The sequence below is a fragment of the Diuraphis noxia genome, unplaced genomic scaffold (assembly GCF_037042655.1).
Source record: "Diuraphis noxia isolate RWA-SAM2 unplaced genomic scaffold, SU_Dnox_SAM2 contig0001, whole genome shotgun sequence".
Classification (NCBI taxonomy): Eukaryota; Metazoa; Arthropoda; class Insecta; order Hemiptera; family Aphididae; genus Diuraphis; species Diuraphis noxia.
Genome location: NW_028301711.1, coordinates 87682410 through 87698531, shown reverse-complemented (window position 1 = coordinate 87698531; position 16122 = coordinate 87682410). Strand labels below are relative to the sequence as shown.

Here is a 16122-nt window from a genome sequence, read left to right as displayed (position 1 = left end):
TTAGAAATTTGGACAGTTTCAGAAACTAACTTATATTCTAACTTAGTTAGTTTTTTTATTAAAGTAACTTAACTTCAACTAGTTGAAAATAATAACTAACTTGCCCAGCTTTGGAAAATACCAAATATGATAATTAATAATAAGTCATAGAAAAATATAAACCTTCAGCATCAGTTAGACCAGTGTCGTTCATAGTTGATAGATTGTCATCAAGTTGTCTTGCTGTAGATGCATCAGGTAGACCTCTGGTAGCATCGTATGACATATCTGTTTCTTGACCGGTAAGAGCAGCAGCCTCGTCTGTTGTATACCCAGTAGTAGTGTATCCGTCACCGTCGGTCGTGTAATCATCACCGTCCCCACCGGTAGTGTATTCTGTTTCTGCAGCTACAAAGCTGTTGTTAGATTCATAGTCATTCAAACCTACCGAGAAACCGATGTGTGGGGTCCGATGTTTGCTATTTAGTAATGATGAAGATGGTTCTAACGATTCATCGTCACTCCATGATGACTCTACCGCCAACTCCATAACTCTTTGTTTACGGCTGTGTGAAATAACATCACCCGTAATTGTTGCGGGCCCTCTGGCAGCAGCTACAACGTTGTTCTTATGCTCCTGTAATATCCGTCTCACTTCGGCTTGCTAAAATATTATTATAGGCATTTTAATCATTTGAACCATAAGTATACAATAGTTATTATAAAATATTTCTGACCTGCCGCTTAACTTGTTCCGTTATTTGTCTTTCACGCTCCTCAAACAATGACGCTGATGAAATATTTGTCGTCGAAGCAACAGTAGCTGGAACTGATATTGTTGCTGTATTTGCAATATCTTTGTCGACTTGTTCACTATTTTTGTCATCTTTATTGGGTTTCTGATTCGTCGTTGCAACTATTGCAGTGCAAAGATGCTGTTGCTCTGATGAAGACAAGTGTTTAGCAACGTTATCATTGACTTTTCTATCAAAAATAAATAACATAATTATTGTAATAACGTATTAAATACTAATTACAACAAGAAATGAAAAAAACTGGGGACTGGGAGCGGGACCAAAAGACTTGGTTTCAGAAGAAAATCTATGAACATGAAATTTGGTTGAAACCCATATTTTACAATGCTTAAAATCGGAACTAGAACCGAAATCTTTTTTAATAAATAATATACATTGTTTGGTTCTTTTAAGTTTTTACTATCGGTTCTAAGATTTTATTTAAAATGGTGTTTGATGAAATAAAATACGTACATATATTTTTAATGAAATAATATTTGTTTTATTTATTTAAGGTATTTTTAATTCGAATTAATCGTATTATATGACCGATAATGATTAATTTACAATGCATTTTTTATTGTCTCTGGAACAACGTAAAATATTTAAATGATATTCATATAGTAAGAATTAACGTCACTATTGTAGCGGTAGTTATGTGATCCTCTTTAAATAAATTTTATTCTAAGAGTCAAGATGTCAAGTTTAATTTACCTTAGAAAATATTAACCTAATACAGTGGATATCATGTACGAGTATGCGAATAAATGCTATATAATAGATATAAGTAATTTATCACTATTTATTTACCTATTTCTGAAATTTTAAATGGATACTCACTCTTTGTCGTCAGTGAAATCATCGCTTTGATTATTGACTTTTATTTCTTCTTCTTTGAATAGTACAGCCTGTTGTTGACGAATGTTTCCACGGTGTTGGTCTAATAACAATATACGCCGTATTTCATCGGTAAAATCTGGGCCCACTACACCACCAACTGTTCCTTGGTCTTTACTTATTATTTGTCGTCGCTGATGTTGCTGTTGTTTTTTCCATGCCAATGAAGACGATGATTCACACTTGTCGGCTGAAACATTTGAGGTGGTATTCATAATGCCTATAACATCTGGTATAACACCAGCTGGGGGTGTAGAATTCCCAGCTGTTGTTGCGTTGTTTTGTTGCTGCTGTCGTCGTCGACGACGGCGGCTGGAACTGTTACTAGCGCCTCCTGTAGTGGAGTTAGCAGAGCGTATGTGGCGGCGGTTTAACGATTGTGTTCCCCCAAAGTTGGTAGTGATAGTCTGGCCAACGATAGGTGGAGATCGCAATGATGATGATGACGCAGCAGTGTTGTCACCAGCAGACAGCGGTGAACGGAAAGACGACGATCGTCTAACAGGAGATGAATTAGCTGTCGTTGACGGAGACCACTGATGAAGCAGTAAATGTTGCTGTTGTCGGTAACGATGGTGAACGGATGATATGGCGACGGAAGTAGTAGCAGTACCTAAATTTTCAGTATTCACTCTATCAATGTCAGCACAGTCCTCTGTAGTCGTACAACCATAACTGTCGTCTGACGACGAAGCCGTGGTAGTGGTGTTGTAATTATTATTGGATGTTGTAGTGCCACCGGCATCTGTAGAACCAGATGACGATAATGATGATGGCGGAGATGACTCGCTGACAAAACTTCCCACGCTGATTGGTGAGCGGAACGAAGATGACGAAGGCCAGGCCGGGGAGACTACACCCGGAAAACGATCATTATTAATATCCTGTTTAGTTTCCTGTTGTTGTTTGGTCATTGTAGGTGGTTGATTGTGCTGACGACGCCGCCTCCGCCGTGGATCGTCACGGTTTCGATGTCGACCAGCTACAGTGTCAGAAGAGCGTGGTGGATCCGGTAGAGGACGATTGGCGTCAAACTTATTTGTTGATGCAGATGTTGTATTCTTCAGAAGCAATACGTTTGGGCGACGTACTTGTTGGGGCTGTTGATTATGCAAAGCGGTGTTAAGATTTGACACACCAGTAGAATGGTTTGATGAGGTACATGTTGTATTGGCCTCGGTAGTAGTTGGGGTGTTTGGCGGCGATGGTTGTTGTGAATCACCAAAAATTCGTACGAGACCATGGGGCACTGGCGCCAAGGTAGATGGGTGCTGTTGTTTTTGTAGTGGGCGGGCGTATGTGGCTGCTGTTGATGCGGTCGAGTTGGAGGCGCATCGGATTTGTTGATACTGTTCTTGTTTACAATGAGATAAATGGGGAATACCTGATTGTTGTTAAATGGCAAGAAAATAAAATAAAAGCATAAGTCAATATTCAGATACAATATATATTCTACTTTTTTTTACACGAATTTCAAATCACACATTTTTGTAACAAACATGATTTTTTTTTACTTCTAGCATACAAGTTTTTTTTGGGTGTATTTAATTTTAGATCTATGGTTCTCAACCAGTGTTGGGTAGTATCGCTGTAGTAAAAATATATTCTAGAAAATATCTAGTTTAGAAACTACAAGTATGTTATAAATGTTATTATTATTGTAAAATTACGTTTTTATGTAGGAAATTTTTTTTCAATCCAAAATTAACATTACAAAATCAAATTTAGTAATTAAATTATTATAATAGAAGACCCAAGTCAGTATATCTGTTACGATAATATAATTTTGGCATTGTCACATGTTTTATCAAACCTACAACACGTGCATTGATCTATGTAGCAGTGGAACGCGAATAATTTAAAAGATACCAACGGTTTAGTTGATTGCATTTTAATCATATAATACAAATAACATTCTTGATGCATTTCATAGATCTCCATCCTTCCCACCAGTTCATTGAACTATGTTTCTCTTTAAGGGACTATTAATGACAGAGTTTGGGTTAGAATATAAACTTTAACTTATTGTTGAAATACTAGTCCAACCTATCATGTGAGCATATCAAACAGTTAACTAAATAGGTACTAGAAAGCAAATTTTAATATATTAAATTCTTAAAAATCAATTAGTGTGCAATAGAAACAATTTTAAAGGTTTCTATATTACTTTAAGAATGCTAGAAAAAACACAATAGGCGAATAAAATAGATTTTTTCACATTTTAGGGTCACTCCTAATGTGACCAGAACCCAGAACATACTAAGTATTTACCTCGTGATTTATTCTGAATATCTGGATATCGATCGCGTTCTTCGCTGTATTGGTGTTGCATCGGATATTGCGTTTGTCGGGTTGTAACTGGTGGTGGACTTCGGGGTGGTGGTGGTGGCGGTGGTGTTTTTTGTGGTTCCAAACATTTTTGTCGCGAATCTTGTTGTACCACAGCATTGTAGTGGGAGTGTTTCGAGTGGACGTTAACAAGCGGTACTACATTGAGTGGAGACTGGTCACGTATGAAGTGCAAAGGTGTCGAGCGGCAGACGTTCTGTGATGGTCGTATGTGGGTCTGTAGATGGTTCTGCTGATGTAGTCGGTCCGACTCATATTGATAAGGAGAATTTTGGTGCAGCTGTTGATGATGACAGTTAGAGAGTTTTCGTTGGATTGAGTTATGCTCATCATCTCGTTCAAAACTTTCACGAACGAAATATGTAAGTATCCTTTTATCCTTGTTTATCATCTTCGTTTGGGTATCGAACTCATACTTTGGATTTGGATAATGTATCAATTGCATAATGTTGACAACGCAACTGGTAACTTGAGTTCTACCTGGTATACTAGTGATGTCCATTTGTCTAGCCTCGTTTACCGTATTACCCCATACGTCAAACTGCGGACGTTTCCAGATACTATCATTGCAGCCAATTAAGCCAGCTATAACGGGTCCAACGTTTACTCCTGTAAACATAAATGGATGATTATGCATAACTATTACACACTACGATAAATATTAACACTGTAAGTTAATTTAATTTTCTGATGCTGTCATATGAGTAAAATTAAAAAACACTTTAATCACGATACCATATTCATTTATTCTTAAAACTATATTTTGATTATTACGAAATTACTATTTTTATTTCACTATTGGACATTACTAAAAACTTAAGAGGATTTAATTTCAGCCGAGTTTTCTATCAAAACATAACTATCTTACATCAATTATACTGACTATCCTAGTTAACGGATAAAACTTTTGAAAATATATTTGAAAACGTCTTTTACTGGAAAAAAAACTTTCCAGTTTTCAACATTTAAGTTTTGATAATTTAAAAAACAAGAAAGATAGGCATTGTCAAACTCTTAGGCTCGTGTGCAAGGATTTATTTTGAGGCCCAAAATTAATATTAGTATTATTAATTTTAAAATATAGGTAATAAGTAAGGTAAGACTACTTTATTAGTTTTACATTTTATAACTATCCCAACAAATCAATATCAATGTTACCTAATCTACTATTGAAAAATTAAATTAACTGAAAAAATAGGTCGTACAACTTTTCTCTACCAAATTTGGTATAGTTATACCGTGTATAACTTATTTTAATATTAGTATTCAAGAAGGTTGGTTTAATTTTTGTCAAAAAAATAGCATTGGTTTTATTAATTAATATTTAATTATTATAAATAAAGTCAATGTTACTATCGTATTTTATTATTGATCAAATTTTTTAGTCAACATCATATAACTGTAGAACGATGTAAATAGGTTCATGTTGCAAAAAGTAATAACTTCAAATTTAAAATTAAACTTAATATTTTAAAAATGTCATCACATAATTTAGTAACATTTTTAATTTTATAATTCCTCATGAATGTTTTGGAATTACAATGAAATAATACTGACATTGTTATTCTTAGTTCAAATATATCTAATTCCATTCAAATTTGAAATGTTTATGATAAGAAAATATGTTAATATATATATAATTAAATTATTTACTATTATTATCAGGTATTCGTTTAGTATGTGACCTACCGATCACGTGACCTACCGTCGTATAGGGTATTCGTTTTGTATGCGTGACCTACCGGACCGATAATTAATTTAAAAACAGTCAATTTAATTATATAATTAGGTTATTTTATTATTACAGATTACGGATTATATTCAATATCAGTCAACAAAATATCAGTATAAAAAAAAATGTTTATAAAAATTCTAATACTGTTTTTCAGAAGAAATAATCGAATACAATTCGACTGCCAACATTTTAAAGTTTTAAACACGCGATAACGGAAGAACATGTACTGGTTGTACTGACAATATTGTCGATAATGTTAGAATGACAAAATATCTATTGGTAAAAACCAGTAAATATATAATATAATATAATTATAAAGATAAGCAAACATAGGTTGTCCATACCTACGAAATAGATAATCGTCTTTGTCGTAGATCACACACTAAACCCGGTAATACAGGTAGGTCACATACCAAACGAATACCTTATTATTATTATTATTTAATTACATTATAATATATATTATTAGAGTTTTAGTTTATAATATTAACAACTCATGGGACATATTGTTTTAAATTTTCAATCCTTCGTTAACAAAATCGAATATTTTATAAGTTTTTAACTACAGAATAATTTAAAATTGCGATTTTGATTAATTTTTGTCAACATTTTAACTGAAAACGCTAATAAGAATAATGATTATGTATTTGATTATGATTATGATTATGTACATTGAATATTTTTAAACTCCTACTAAAATAACTTATGACAACTTTTTATTACATTTCTAAGCAATTTGGCGCGGAAAAACATTTTTAATTGATATTTTAAAAATTTTCAACATTCCCAATGATGACTATAATTAGTTCATTATGAGTAAATATAATTGATTATTCAATTTTGAATTACAACAAAATAAGAAAATTATTTATTAATGTGTGAAAATCTAATATTGAAAAAATCTAACTTCAAAGTTCAAACACAAATTAATTTGACTTTTCAGTAGACATATTTATGTCCAAATCTTATATTTAAAGAAGCTTTAAATTCTGAGGGGAGCGAGGAATGTATTCAGGGGCGTATTTAAGGGAGGGCACATGGGGCCTGTGCCCCCCCCATTCACCGTATTTTATACTTATTTTTATTATATGAGAAATTTTACAACTCTACGCCCCATATATGCAAATTTGAACTTTTTGTTTGTGGGCCCCCCCCCTTAAGATATTTCTAAATACGCCCCTGAATGTATTGGTTTTACAATGATGTTTATTTCTTTTTCTTTTTCTTTTTTATTCTGTAAACACTTTTTCTCCCTCTATTATATAATTTTAAATAATTACAGACGACGTTTTCTACCAGAGATATTGCTTCAAATGAAAAATGAAAAAAGATCTTTTTTGTTGTATTTTAGATTTTGTTCCTTACGGTTTAAAGTTCGGATAATTTTAGCCATTTTTGAGATATTTATAGACATTTTAATTTTGGGAGTTTTTTGTTGTAATTCGGTTAGAAACATTCGTAAAAACTTGAAATATGGGTTGTTTACATATATTAGTCTTACCTAGACATGGTAAAATTTTCAAAACATTTAAGCGACTTTTTTCTTTTTAAATCTAAGATTTGAAAAATTTGAATAATCTATAATATATCTTAGGCAGATAAACCGTATTCCCACAGAATCGTTTTTCGTATACAATGATATAATATCATTGGATTCAAATTTAATTACATCCATTACAGTAACCCACTTGTAATCTATTGTACAGCAGAGCGACATCCAAGACTTACCCGCAATTTTTTATTAATTTTAACACTCGAAACAAGTAATTTAATTTTAGTTTTTGAATTTTAGATGACGAGCACCAAGAGTTGGAGGACAGCGTGCATTGGACATATTGCATACCCAATTGTAACGGCACTGTTTGAAGTAAACATCATGACAAAATCAAATGAATTCAGAAATTTTATCAAATAAATAGATAAGTAAAAAAAAAACTAAAAATATAATGTTGTGGTTATAACCATCTGCATACACTATACATATTAAGTGTTTTGAAAGAAATAAAGGAAATTATTGAATAGTATAGTATTTGTGTAAATATGGTAGGCCATGGAATAACATTTGCTTATAAGAATACATATTTGAAACACACAAAAAAAGTTTTTTTCTTTATTATTGTCATGGTATAACTGTTAATATAATCGGTAGAGAGTTGAACAAAGCTTATCCGTTTAACTTTTTTTTTGTGCTAAATTTTTAAGTTATAGCTCAAAAGCATGTTGAGAAATAATATTGAGTTAAAGACCAGGAATATTTAAGTTAATTATACCCATAATATTTTTGTTTAGTAAATTATTTATAATATTATATAAAATGCTACCTTTGTTTTGTAAGGTACTTATTATATTTGTTTTTGTTTTTAAATTATATTTTGATTATGAATATTGTTGGTATTTTAATAAACTAACCAACTCGAAGAACAAATTGTGTAGGATGTGAAATATTTGAGCTTCCTTCAGGAGTCACCATCGTTGTTTGCTGACGATGCAGAGCACGACGCATTTCCCGGATGAAATCCAAAGCAAATGTTATGTAATTTGCTGATATAATATTATATAATTCATATTCATTTTCTAGATCATTGTCAACATCTTCTCCGACGTGGTAATTCTCAATAAAATGTTTTGTTTCTTGTCTGTCAAAATTGCAAGATTCATCACATCTCTTTTTCATATCTTTCAGCAACATTACTTGTCGACGTTTTGGTCCATCATGATGTTGCAGGCCAACAGCTGCCATGTATGTATTAGTTCCCACCATTTTTATCTTTTCTATTAATCCTCGGTACTTCTGATTATCAAGAAGCTATAAAAAAAAAAAAAATAAAATAAAATAAAATAATTTAAAAATTGATTACAGTTTATAAAAATTACTCTATCAAATTCGCTGAATATGTTGTGAAGTAGTGCTAGCTGTTTATGGCAGTGATGACTGTTAGCATCGTTGATTTCATCACAGTTGATGTTAGTCGGCAATGATTGATCATGTTGTACAATTGTGGCAAACACGATAACTATGGATCGATAGCCACATTGATAGAGCGGTGGTGTCAAGTATGCAGGCGTATGTTCTTGACTTTGATGCTAAACCATAAAAATAGAATTTTACTCAACAGTTTTAAGTACTGAATTACGACAAGAATAATGTATAGTTGAGGTTTAAGAATATTTACAGTGGTCCTCATTGGTATCGGTCTAGTTTCTCCAATTATGTAATTCTGTTGGTGCGGAGTTCCTTCACATTCATCGTCAGCATCATTAGCATCATTACAGCATCTTTGTTGCAGTAAATTTGATACGTGGTCTGGTACGATGGCATGCAATATGCGCTTGTGGGCTTCACGCAACACACACAATCGTCTCATGTCGCGATCTACCTATATATAAAAAAATTGGCAAATGTCAGCGGAAATAAATAAATTATATGCAGGTAATTGGTAAGTCCACGATGTTCAAATACATTTGTTAATACTAAGTACTTACCTTAACCCTGTGATGTGCCCGTCGATCTTGTAATCGATGTTTGTACACGAAGCAGGTAAGTGTGGCCACGGCGAATGCAATTGCGTACACCGTAGCTGTAGCAGTGTTTAAGTCAGCCACTCGCTGTTGTTCTCGTTCTAATAGTTTTAATCTATATGAACAGAGAAAATAAAATAAATACTGTTAATAATAATATACTAGCAAAATAAAATATATACGATGTATTATAATGGGCGATAATATTAGTGTTGATAAACTACACACAGTTCGAATACTCGTAGAATATGCAATAATATTTTACGCAAAAAATATGCACTTATTCGTCAAAATCTCAAAGTATGCAAAAGTATTCAAAATTTAATTTAATATATATAATTCTATGGCATACAAAATGTTTAATATGGTTTGAAATATGTGCAAATATAAGAAAAAATATGAAAAAGTCAAATACATCCTAACCAGTAACTCTAGTAATAATAATAAAACTTATAAACTCACAATCGTTGGTTTTCACGGTAGCCATCACTATGAACAGGATTGTTGATCATTTTATGATGGTCATTATTATTTATAGTGACAGTGTTGTTTGTTCGATGATTTTGGAACTCGTTAGACTTGTTAAAGAAAGATGGTATCGGAGATGACATCGAGGCAGCGACAAACACATGCCTGTGCGTAAAGTGAACGAAAGCCACAGCAAATACGCAAGTCATTACAAGCAGTATTCCAATTTTCATCCGCAGCGTTGGCAGCGAACCATAATAGATGGGAAACGCAATAGCAGTTGACATGTACACTAAACAGCACGTGAGTACGGCATATTGAGGCCACATACACGTCAGCGGACTTCGATGTTGTTGTGTTGTATTACTTATAGGGGTGTTGAATCCCCCATTATCATTGATAATAGTACTGTGGGTATGGAGTTGATCGTATACAGTTTTTGCAGTTATTTCAACTGGTTCACAGGTAAACTAAAAATACATTTCAAAATAAGCATAAAATGAAATCATATTGACAAATGGTCAACACTGCTATTATATATTAGTTGTCGAGTACTCGAGTATCTCATTGTAAGATCAAAGAATACAAAAAACGAATTTTAGCAGAAATATAATTTAACAATTATTAAAAAATTAATAAAAATCAAAATATTTCATGGCTATAAACAACGTAAATATCCGAAAAGCTATTTAAAATTAGAGCTAATTTAATGCTATATTATAACGTTAGCCATGAAAAGAAAAACCTTAATGAATTTATAATTGGGAAACAGTAAGAAAATGTCAGAGATTTTGATGAATTTTGAAATCTAAATACATATAAAAAAATAACTGTACCAGTGTATTTTTAATATTTTTCAAATACAATTAAAATAACTTATGAGAAACCTTAAATGAATCTAAAGGTTTTTATTGACAATAATTAAAAACAAATTTACACAATTAGAATAATTTTTCAAGACCATAATTAACACCAAAATGGTCAAAATATTTAAACATTTTCACTATGCGTGGAAAACGTAATATAAATATTAGGTCAAATTTTCATGTGTCTACAATTATTAATAGGGAAGATGACTTGTGTCAGTAAAATATCACCAAATATTCAAAATATGTATTTATAAGCAAAATAAAAAATAAACCTAATATAATAATTTTAAAAATAAAAATAATAACAAGAATATTTTTATATTTTATTAACTGAATTTATTATTTACTATTAGATTTATTTGTTCTACTTAAGGTGGAAAATGTGCGTTAAAAATAGTCATAACCCATTATATGACAAAAAAATAAAAAATAAAAAATAAAAATAAAATTGATGTTTTGGTTGTACTATTTAAAATAAAAACGTCAGGTGAGAAAAAAAATGATAAAATTAGTTTTAAAAATATAAAATCAATGAAATATGTCTTAAAAACAAAAATAAAATATGCATTAATATGCGTATAATCTCAAAACTAGCTTACTGAGAGCGCGAAACGTATTTATTTCGTAATCAGTTGTTTTTGTGACTGTGCAAAACAAATATGCAAGTCAACCCTACTTATGTTTCACATTTATATCAGAAAAGATGATGATGTTAAAAATCGATGATGACAGATAATGTAAGTAGTGTAAGTATGTAAAAAACAAATTGCATGCAAGATTATGATACATAAATATGAAGTTGTAATTGTTCTAACACTCACAGCATTTAACAAAGCCAAAAGACAAATGAGCAATACAGCGATTAATTCGCAGCAGGCACATGTCCAATAAAAGTAGGTGCGTTTCTCTTCATCTTGGTATATCCGTTTCAGATGTCTATGTCGTCGACGTAATAGATTATTGTTGTAGCTGTTAATCGGTTGTGAACGTTGTAGTCGGTTTTGATGCCGCGACGATGACGTCCTTGCTGTTGCTGCCATTATGGCATTCTCGTTTCGAAAGCCAAGTCTGCTCTCAATGTCACTGTCGTCAGACGACATACAAGACGATGCTCTTTCATTATTTAAACAACAAGTGAACCAGCTATGGCGGCCGTAACAACGACACCATTTGAAATAAAATTTTCGCCAACTATTACCATTATCTAAATGGTTATGAGTAGTTATCGTGGTATTTGTTCTGCCTTGAAATGGTTTCAATAGCCAGGCGAACCATGAATATCTACCGGGATGACAAACAAAAAGTCGGCCTAAGTAATTATCATCGCCGTTACTGCTGATACTAGTATCACTATCATTGTTATCATAGTGATGATAATATTCATCATCATCAGCAATAATGGCGGTTGCGTAAGTAGTGCTGTAAAACTTGGGACGAGGAATCCAATCGATTAACAAGGCCATCACATAGATAAGTTCTCCCTATTCGTATACAAAATTATATTGATTAGACATTTATTTTACGAGTACTAACCATAGACATAATATAGATGGACTGCGCGTTCCTCCCACATCGCCATCAATAAATTCAGCCTAAATAACAAGACCGGAGAAGGTAAAATATCATGGATAAAACATTTTTACTGTTTTTATTCCAAGGTATTATTTTGTGTAAATAAAAGTGATAACTGATAAGACAATAAACATGTAAAATGTAAAATATATACCTTAATTATTTAAATATTTATTATTTATTTTTTTAAGAATCAAAAAAAATTTAAAGGCATGGTTGTATTTTTTTAATTGTTTTAGTCCATATCACTGCAATTTGTTCATTACTCGGAAATCTTAAAAACATAATATGTCAAATAGTTAAATGTATTAAAAATATAAAAGTTATTAAAATTCTATAATTTTTTAACTTACTTATGCATATGAATATCATCCTTACCAATGTTTCTACAGCTTTTAATAGAACATATATTTACCATTAATGCTCGAATCTTCTTTAGGAAAGCGAATGAAGTTAAACATGGGTTTAAACATAAAACATCAATGGTTAGGGGAGAAAATGGAACGTTACTGACCGATAACGGAAAAATAGCAGATGAGTTCAAAAAAATGTTTAACACACTTTTAAACCAACCTAGTGAAAGGACAATTATAGAAGAACGTGCAACAGTAGAACAAAACATAGAACCACCATCAAGAGCAGAGGTAGAAGCTGGTATTGAAATGCTCAAAAGCGGTAAGGCAGCGGGAGAAGATGAGATAATTTCTGAATGCCTTAAAAAGGGAGGACAACAACTAATAAACCAGCAACACAACCTAATTACTAAAGTTTGGGAACAGGAAGAAATACCAAGATCGTGGCGTACATCTGTTTTATGTCCTATTCTTAAAAAGGGAGACCCCATGAATTGCAAAAATTATAGGGGAATCTCCCTTTTGAACACGTCATATAAGATACTGACTAATATTCTACTTACTAGAATAAAACCCTATTTACGAGAAATTATTGGAGATTACCAGGGAGGGTTTATGACAGGGAAGTCAACCCAGGATCAAATACATGTCATTAAGCAAATGATCGAAAAAAGCCATGAATTTGACAAAGATATACACCTCCTTTTTATTGATTTTAAGGCCGCATATGATATGGTGAATAGAGAGAAACTATGGAGCGCTATGTGCCAATTGGGCATACCTGAAAAGTTTGTAAGACTAGTCCGTGCTAGTGTACAATGATCAAAGTGTAAAGTGAAGTTCGGAGATGCCGTATCGGAGGATTTTGAGGTGGTGACAGGGCTTAGGCAAGGTGATGCCTTGTCCCCAGCTCTTTTCAATTTAGCACTGGAATCAGTCGTAAGAGATACCCTAGTAACAGCAAGTGGAATTAAAATTGGAATTGACAAACAACTAATTCTAGCTGCCTATGCAGATGATTTAGTGATAATGGCAGAAAATGAAGAAAATCTAAAGGAGACAACACGAAATTTGCTGGAAAATGGAAAGAGAATAGGATTAATTATAAATGAGGATAAAACAAAATATATGGTCGTAACTAGGAATAACCATAGAGGGGGACACCTGGATATTGGGGAATATAAGTTCGAAAAAGTAGATGATTTTAAATACCTAGGAGTGGACATCAACAAGGATGCAAATAGCCACGAGGAAATAAAGATTAGATTAGCAGCGGCAAACAGATGTTATTTTGGATTGGTCCCTCTATTTAAATCAAAGATATTATCATGGAAGACAAAAATAACCCTTTATAAAGTACTACTAAGACCTATAGCTTTGTATGCATGTGGGACGTGGGCAACTACAAAATCGGATGAACTAAAATTGGCCACCTTCGAGCGGAAGATATTAAGGAGAATCTATGGTCCAAAAACAAATAACGAAGGAGAATACAAAATAAGAACAAATCAGGAGATCCAAGACCTATACGGAGAACCGAATATTAACGGAATTTTAAAAAGTAGTAGGCTGAGCTGGGCCGGACACGTGTGGAGATCGGAGGGGCCAATTGGACAGGTTACGAAATGGAAGCCAAATACAAAAAGGCCTAGAGGACGTCCTAGACAAAGATGGAAGGATAGAGTGGTCAAGGACTTGAGGGAACTTGGAATAGAGGATGGGGAAGAACTGGCAAGAGACCGAGACAGGTGGAGGCAAATGGTTGTTGCGGCAATGGGCCTGAATGGCCTGTAAACGCCTAAGAAGAAGAAGAAGATTTACCATTTTACCACTGTTTTACAAAATATCAACAACCAAAACTAATAAACTAATAAAACTTGAATTAATAATATAAAATATTATGCTTAATGCTATGTTTTATGTATTCTATGATATAATATTATAACAGATAATAATATTCATACATGTAATATAGATTATGATCTATATTATGTCTATGATAATATTACGCTATTATAACTGGAATCAAAAAATCGAAAAATGTAAAACAAAAAAACGCGGCGACTCTTGTGGTAACTATTAATTCCGTATCATAGATGAAAAATGTTGAGATAAACATTTTTCCATGATTATTTACCTTCTACCTAAGTTTATTATTGCTGTCATGATAAGGGCTAAACGCGCAGTCCATATATATTATGTCTATGGTACTAACCGTAACTAATATTATTTAATATACATTTTAAAAAACTCACTGCAGTTATAACAAACGGTGTAATAAATGTTATCCCCAGTAACATAGTCCATGGCATAGTTGTTACGTTAACCACAAACAGGGCAATAATTACACACAGAAGTAGTAACTGTGACTTGGCCATCCGAAAGAGATCATCGTCGTCGGATTTACTTCTAACCTTCTCATGATTATTGTTGTTACAGACTACAAATACATCATTTTCCCACCGGCCGTAACGCTCCTAAAAATATAAGATTCGCGTATTTGTGATTACATATAAAGAAAATATACAATGCGCAATTCTAACATGAAGTGGCCTGTGACACATATGTGTACATACTTACCCACTATTACTTTTTATTAAATACTAAATGATACATACCATTGATGATGTAATAGCGGAATTGTCATTAAGATTTGTAGAAGCCGCTTGTTGTGACTCTTGATCAAAATATCTACTACGCCTGTGGCGGTTCCTTTTCATTACCGAGGCTACGGGAAGGACAGGAGCCAAAGCAGCCATTGTCGCCGGCATATCCACAGCCGATGTTGTTGAAATATTTGGCAGTTGTTCTAAATCCATCTCTGTTTCAGTTTTTAACCCGGCGATACCACTTTTTTGTCGCATTTCTTCTCTTAGCAGTTGTCGATCCACTGATAGTAGTATCAGTGAAACAATATCCGAGTTACCGTTCTCATACATTTTATAATTATCTGTCAACTTTTCAATATTTTCTGGATGAGGAAACTGAAAAAAAAATCATTAAAAGTTTAGTGTTTTATGAAAACTTAAGCTTTGACATATATAACTTACTATTATTTTGGGAATAACAAAATATGTGTCGATTCGGTTGTGGCGGAGAAACTGATTCCTTTCTTCCTCATGACTACGTTCAAATGAGTAGTCGTCTAAGTTGTCTTTGGAATCAGCTTGATAGTTGATAGTATTGTTACGGAGTTTTACTCCCGGTGGAAGATGATTTATTCTATCAACTGCAGTATCAGAAAATCCTTTCTTAGTAACCCGATCGACTGTTGCACGACTTACATGCACCATTCCGGGACGTCCACTGTTCTCAATATATGATGCTATGTGAACGTCACGGCCCCACGCACTATATTGCCAACGGCTTCCTGAATCAGATGGGATTCTAGTACCTCCAGTGAAACCTAGCACACCACACGCTACCCGGCCCGAATGAACGCCAACCCGGACATTAAAATTGATTTTGTGTCTGCCATGGAACTGGCTTAAGTCACGAACCACGGTACTATTTAATGAAATTATAATATAATGATTAAATTAAAATTATTTTAAACAATACATTCTAGAAGAATTTACTCCTAAACG

At 32.9% G+C, this 16122-nt stretch overlaps 1 protein-coding gene across 1 annotated transcript in view; it reads right to left on the bottom strand.

Moving 5' to 3' along the window:
• LOC107168960 (uncharacterized) overlaps positions 1-16122 on the bottom strand; it is a 41537-nt gene that overhangs the window by 6062 nt on the left and 19353 nt on the right. The window contains exons 7-19 of the mRNA XM_015518530.2: positions 15586-16042; positions 15154-15519; positions 14791-15012; positions 11432-12091; positions 9736-10211; positions 9238-9388; positions 8928-9131; positions 8629-8838; positions 8164-8560; positions 3942-4628; positions 1614-3054; positions 717-963; positions 163-643 (exon numbers count right to left, since the gene is read on the bottom strand). Coding sequence (XP_015374016.2) covers positions 163-643; positions 717-963; positions 1614-3054; positions 3942-4628; positions 8164-8560; positions 8629-8838; positions 8928-9131; positions 9238-9388; positions 9736-10211; positions 11432-12091; positions 14791-15012; positions 15154-15519; positions 15586-16042 — 5999 coding nt within the window. The remainder of the gene's footprint in view (positions 1-162; positions 644-716; positions 964-1613; positions 3055-3941; positions 4629-8163; positions 8561-8628; positions 8839-8927; positions 9132-9237; positions 9389-9735; positions 10212-11431; positions 12092-14790; positions 15013-15153; positions 15520-15585; positions 16043-16122) is intronic.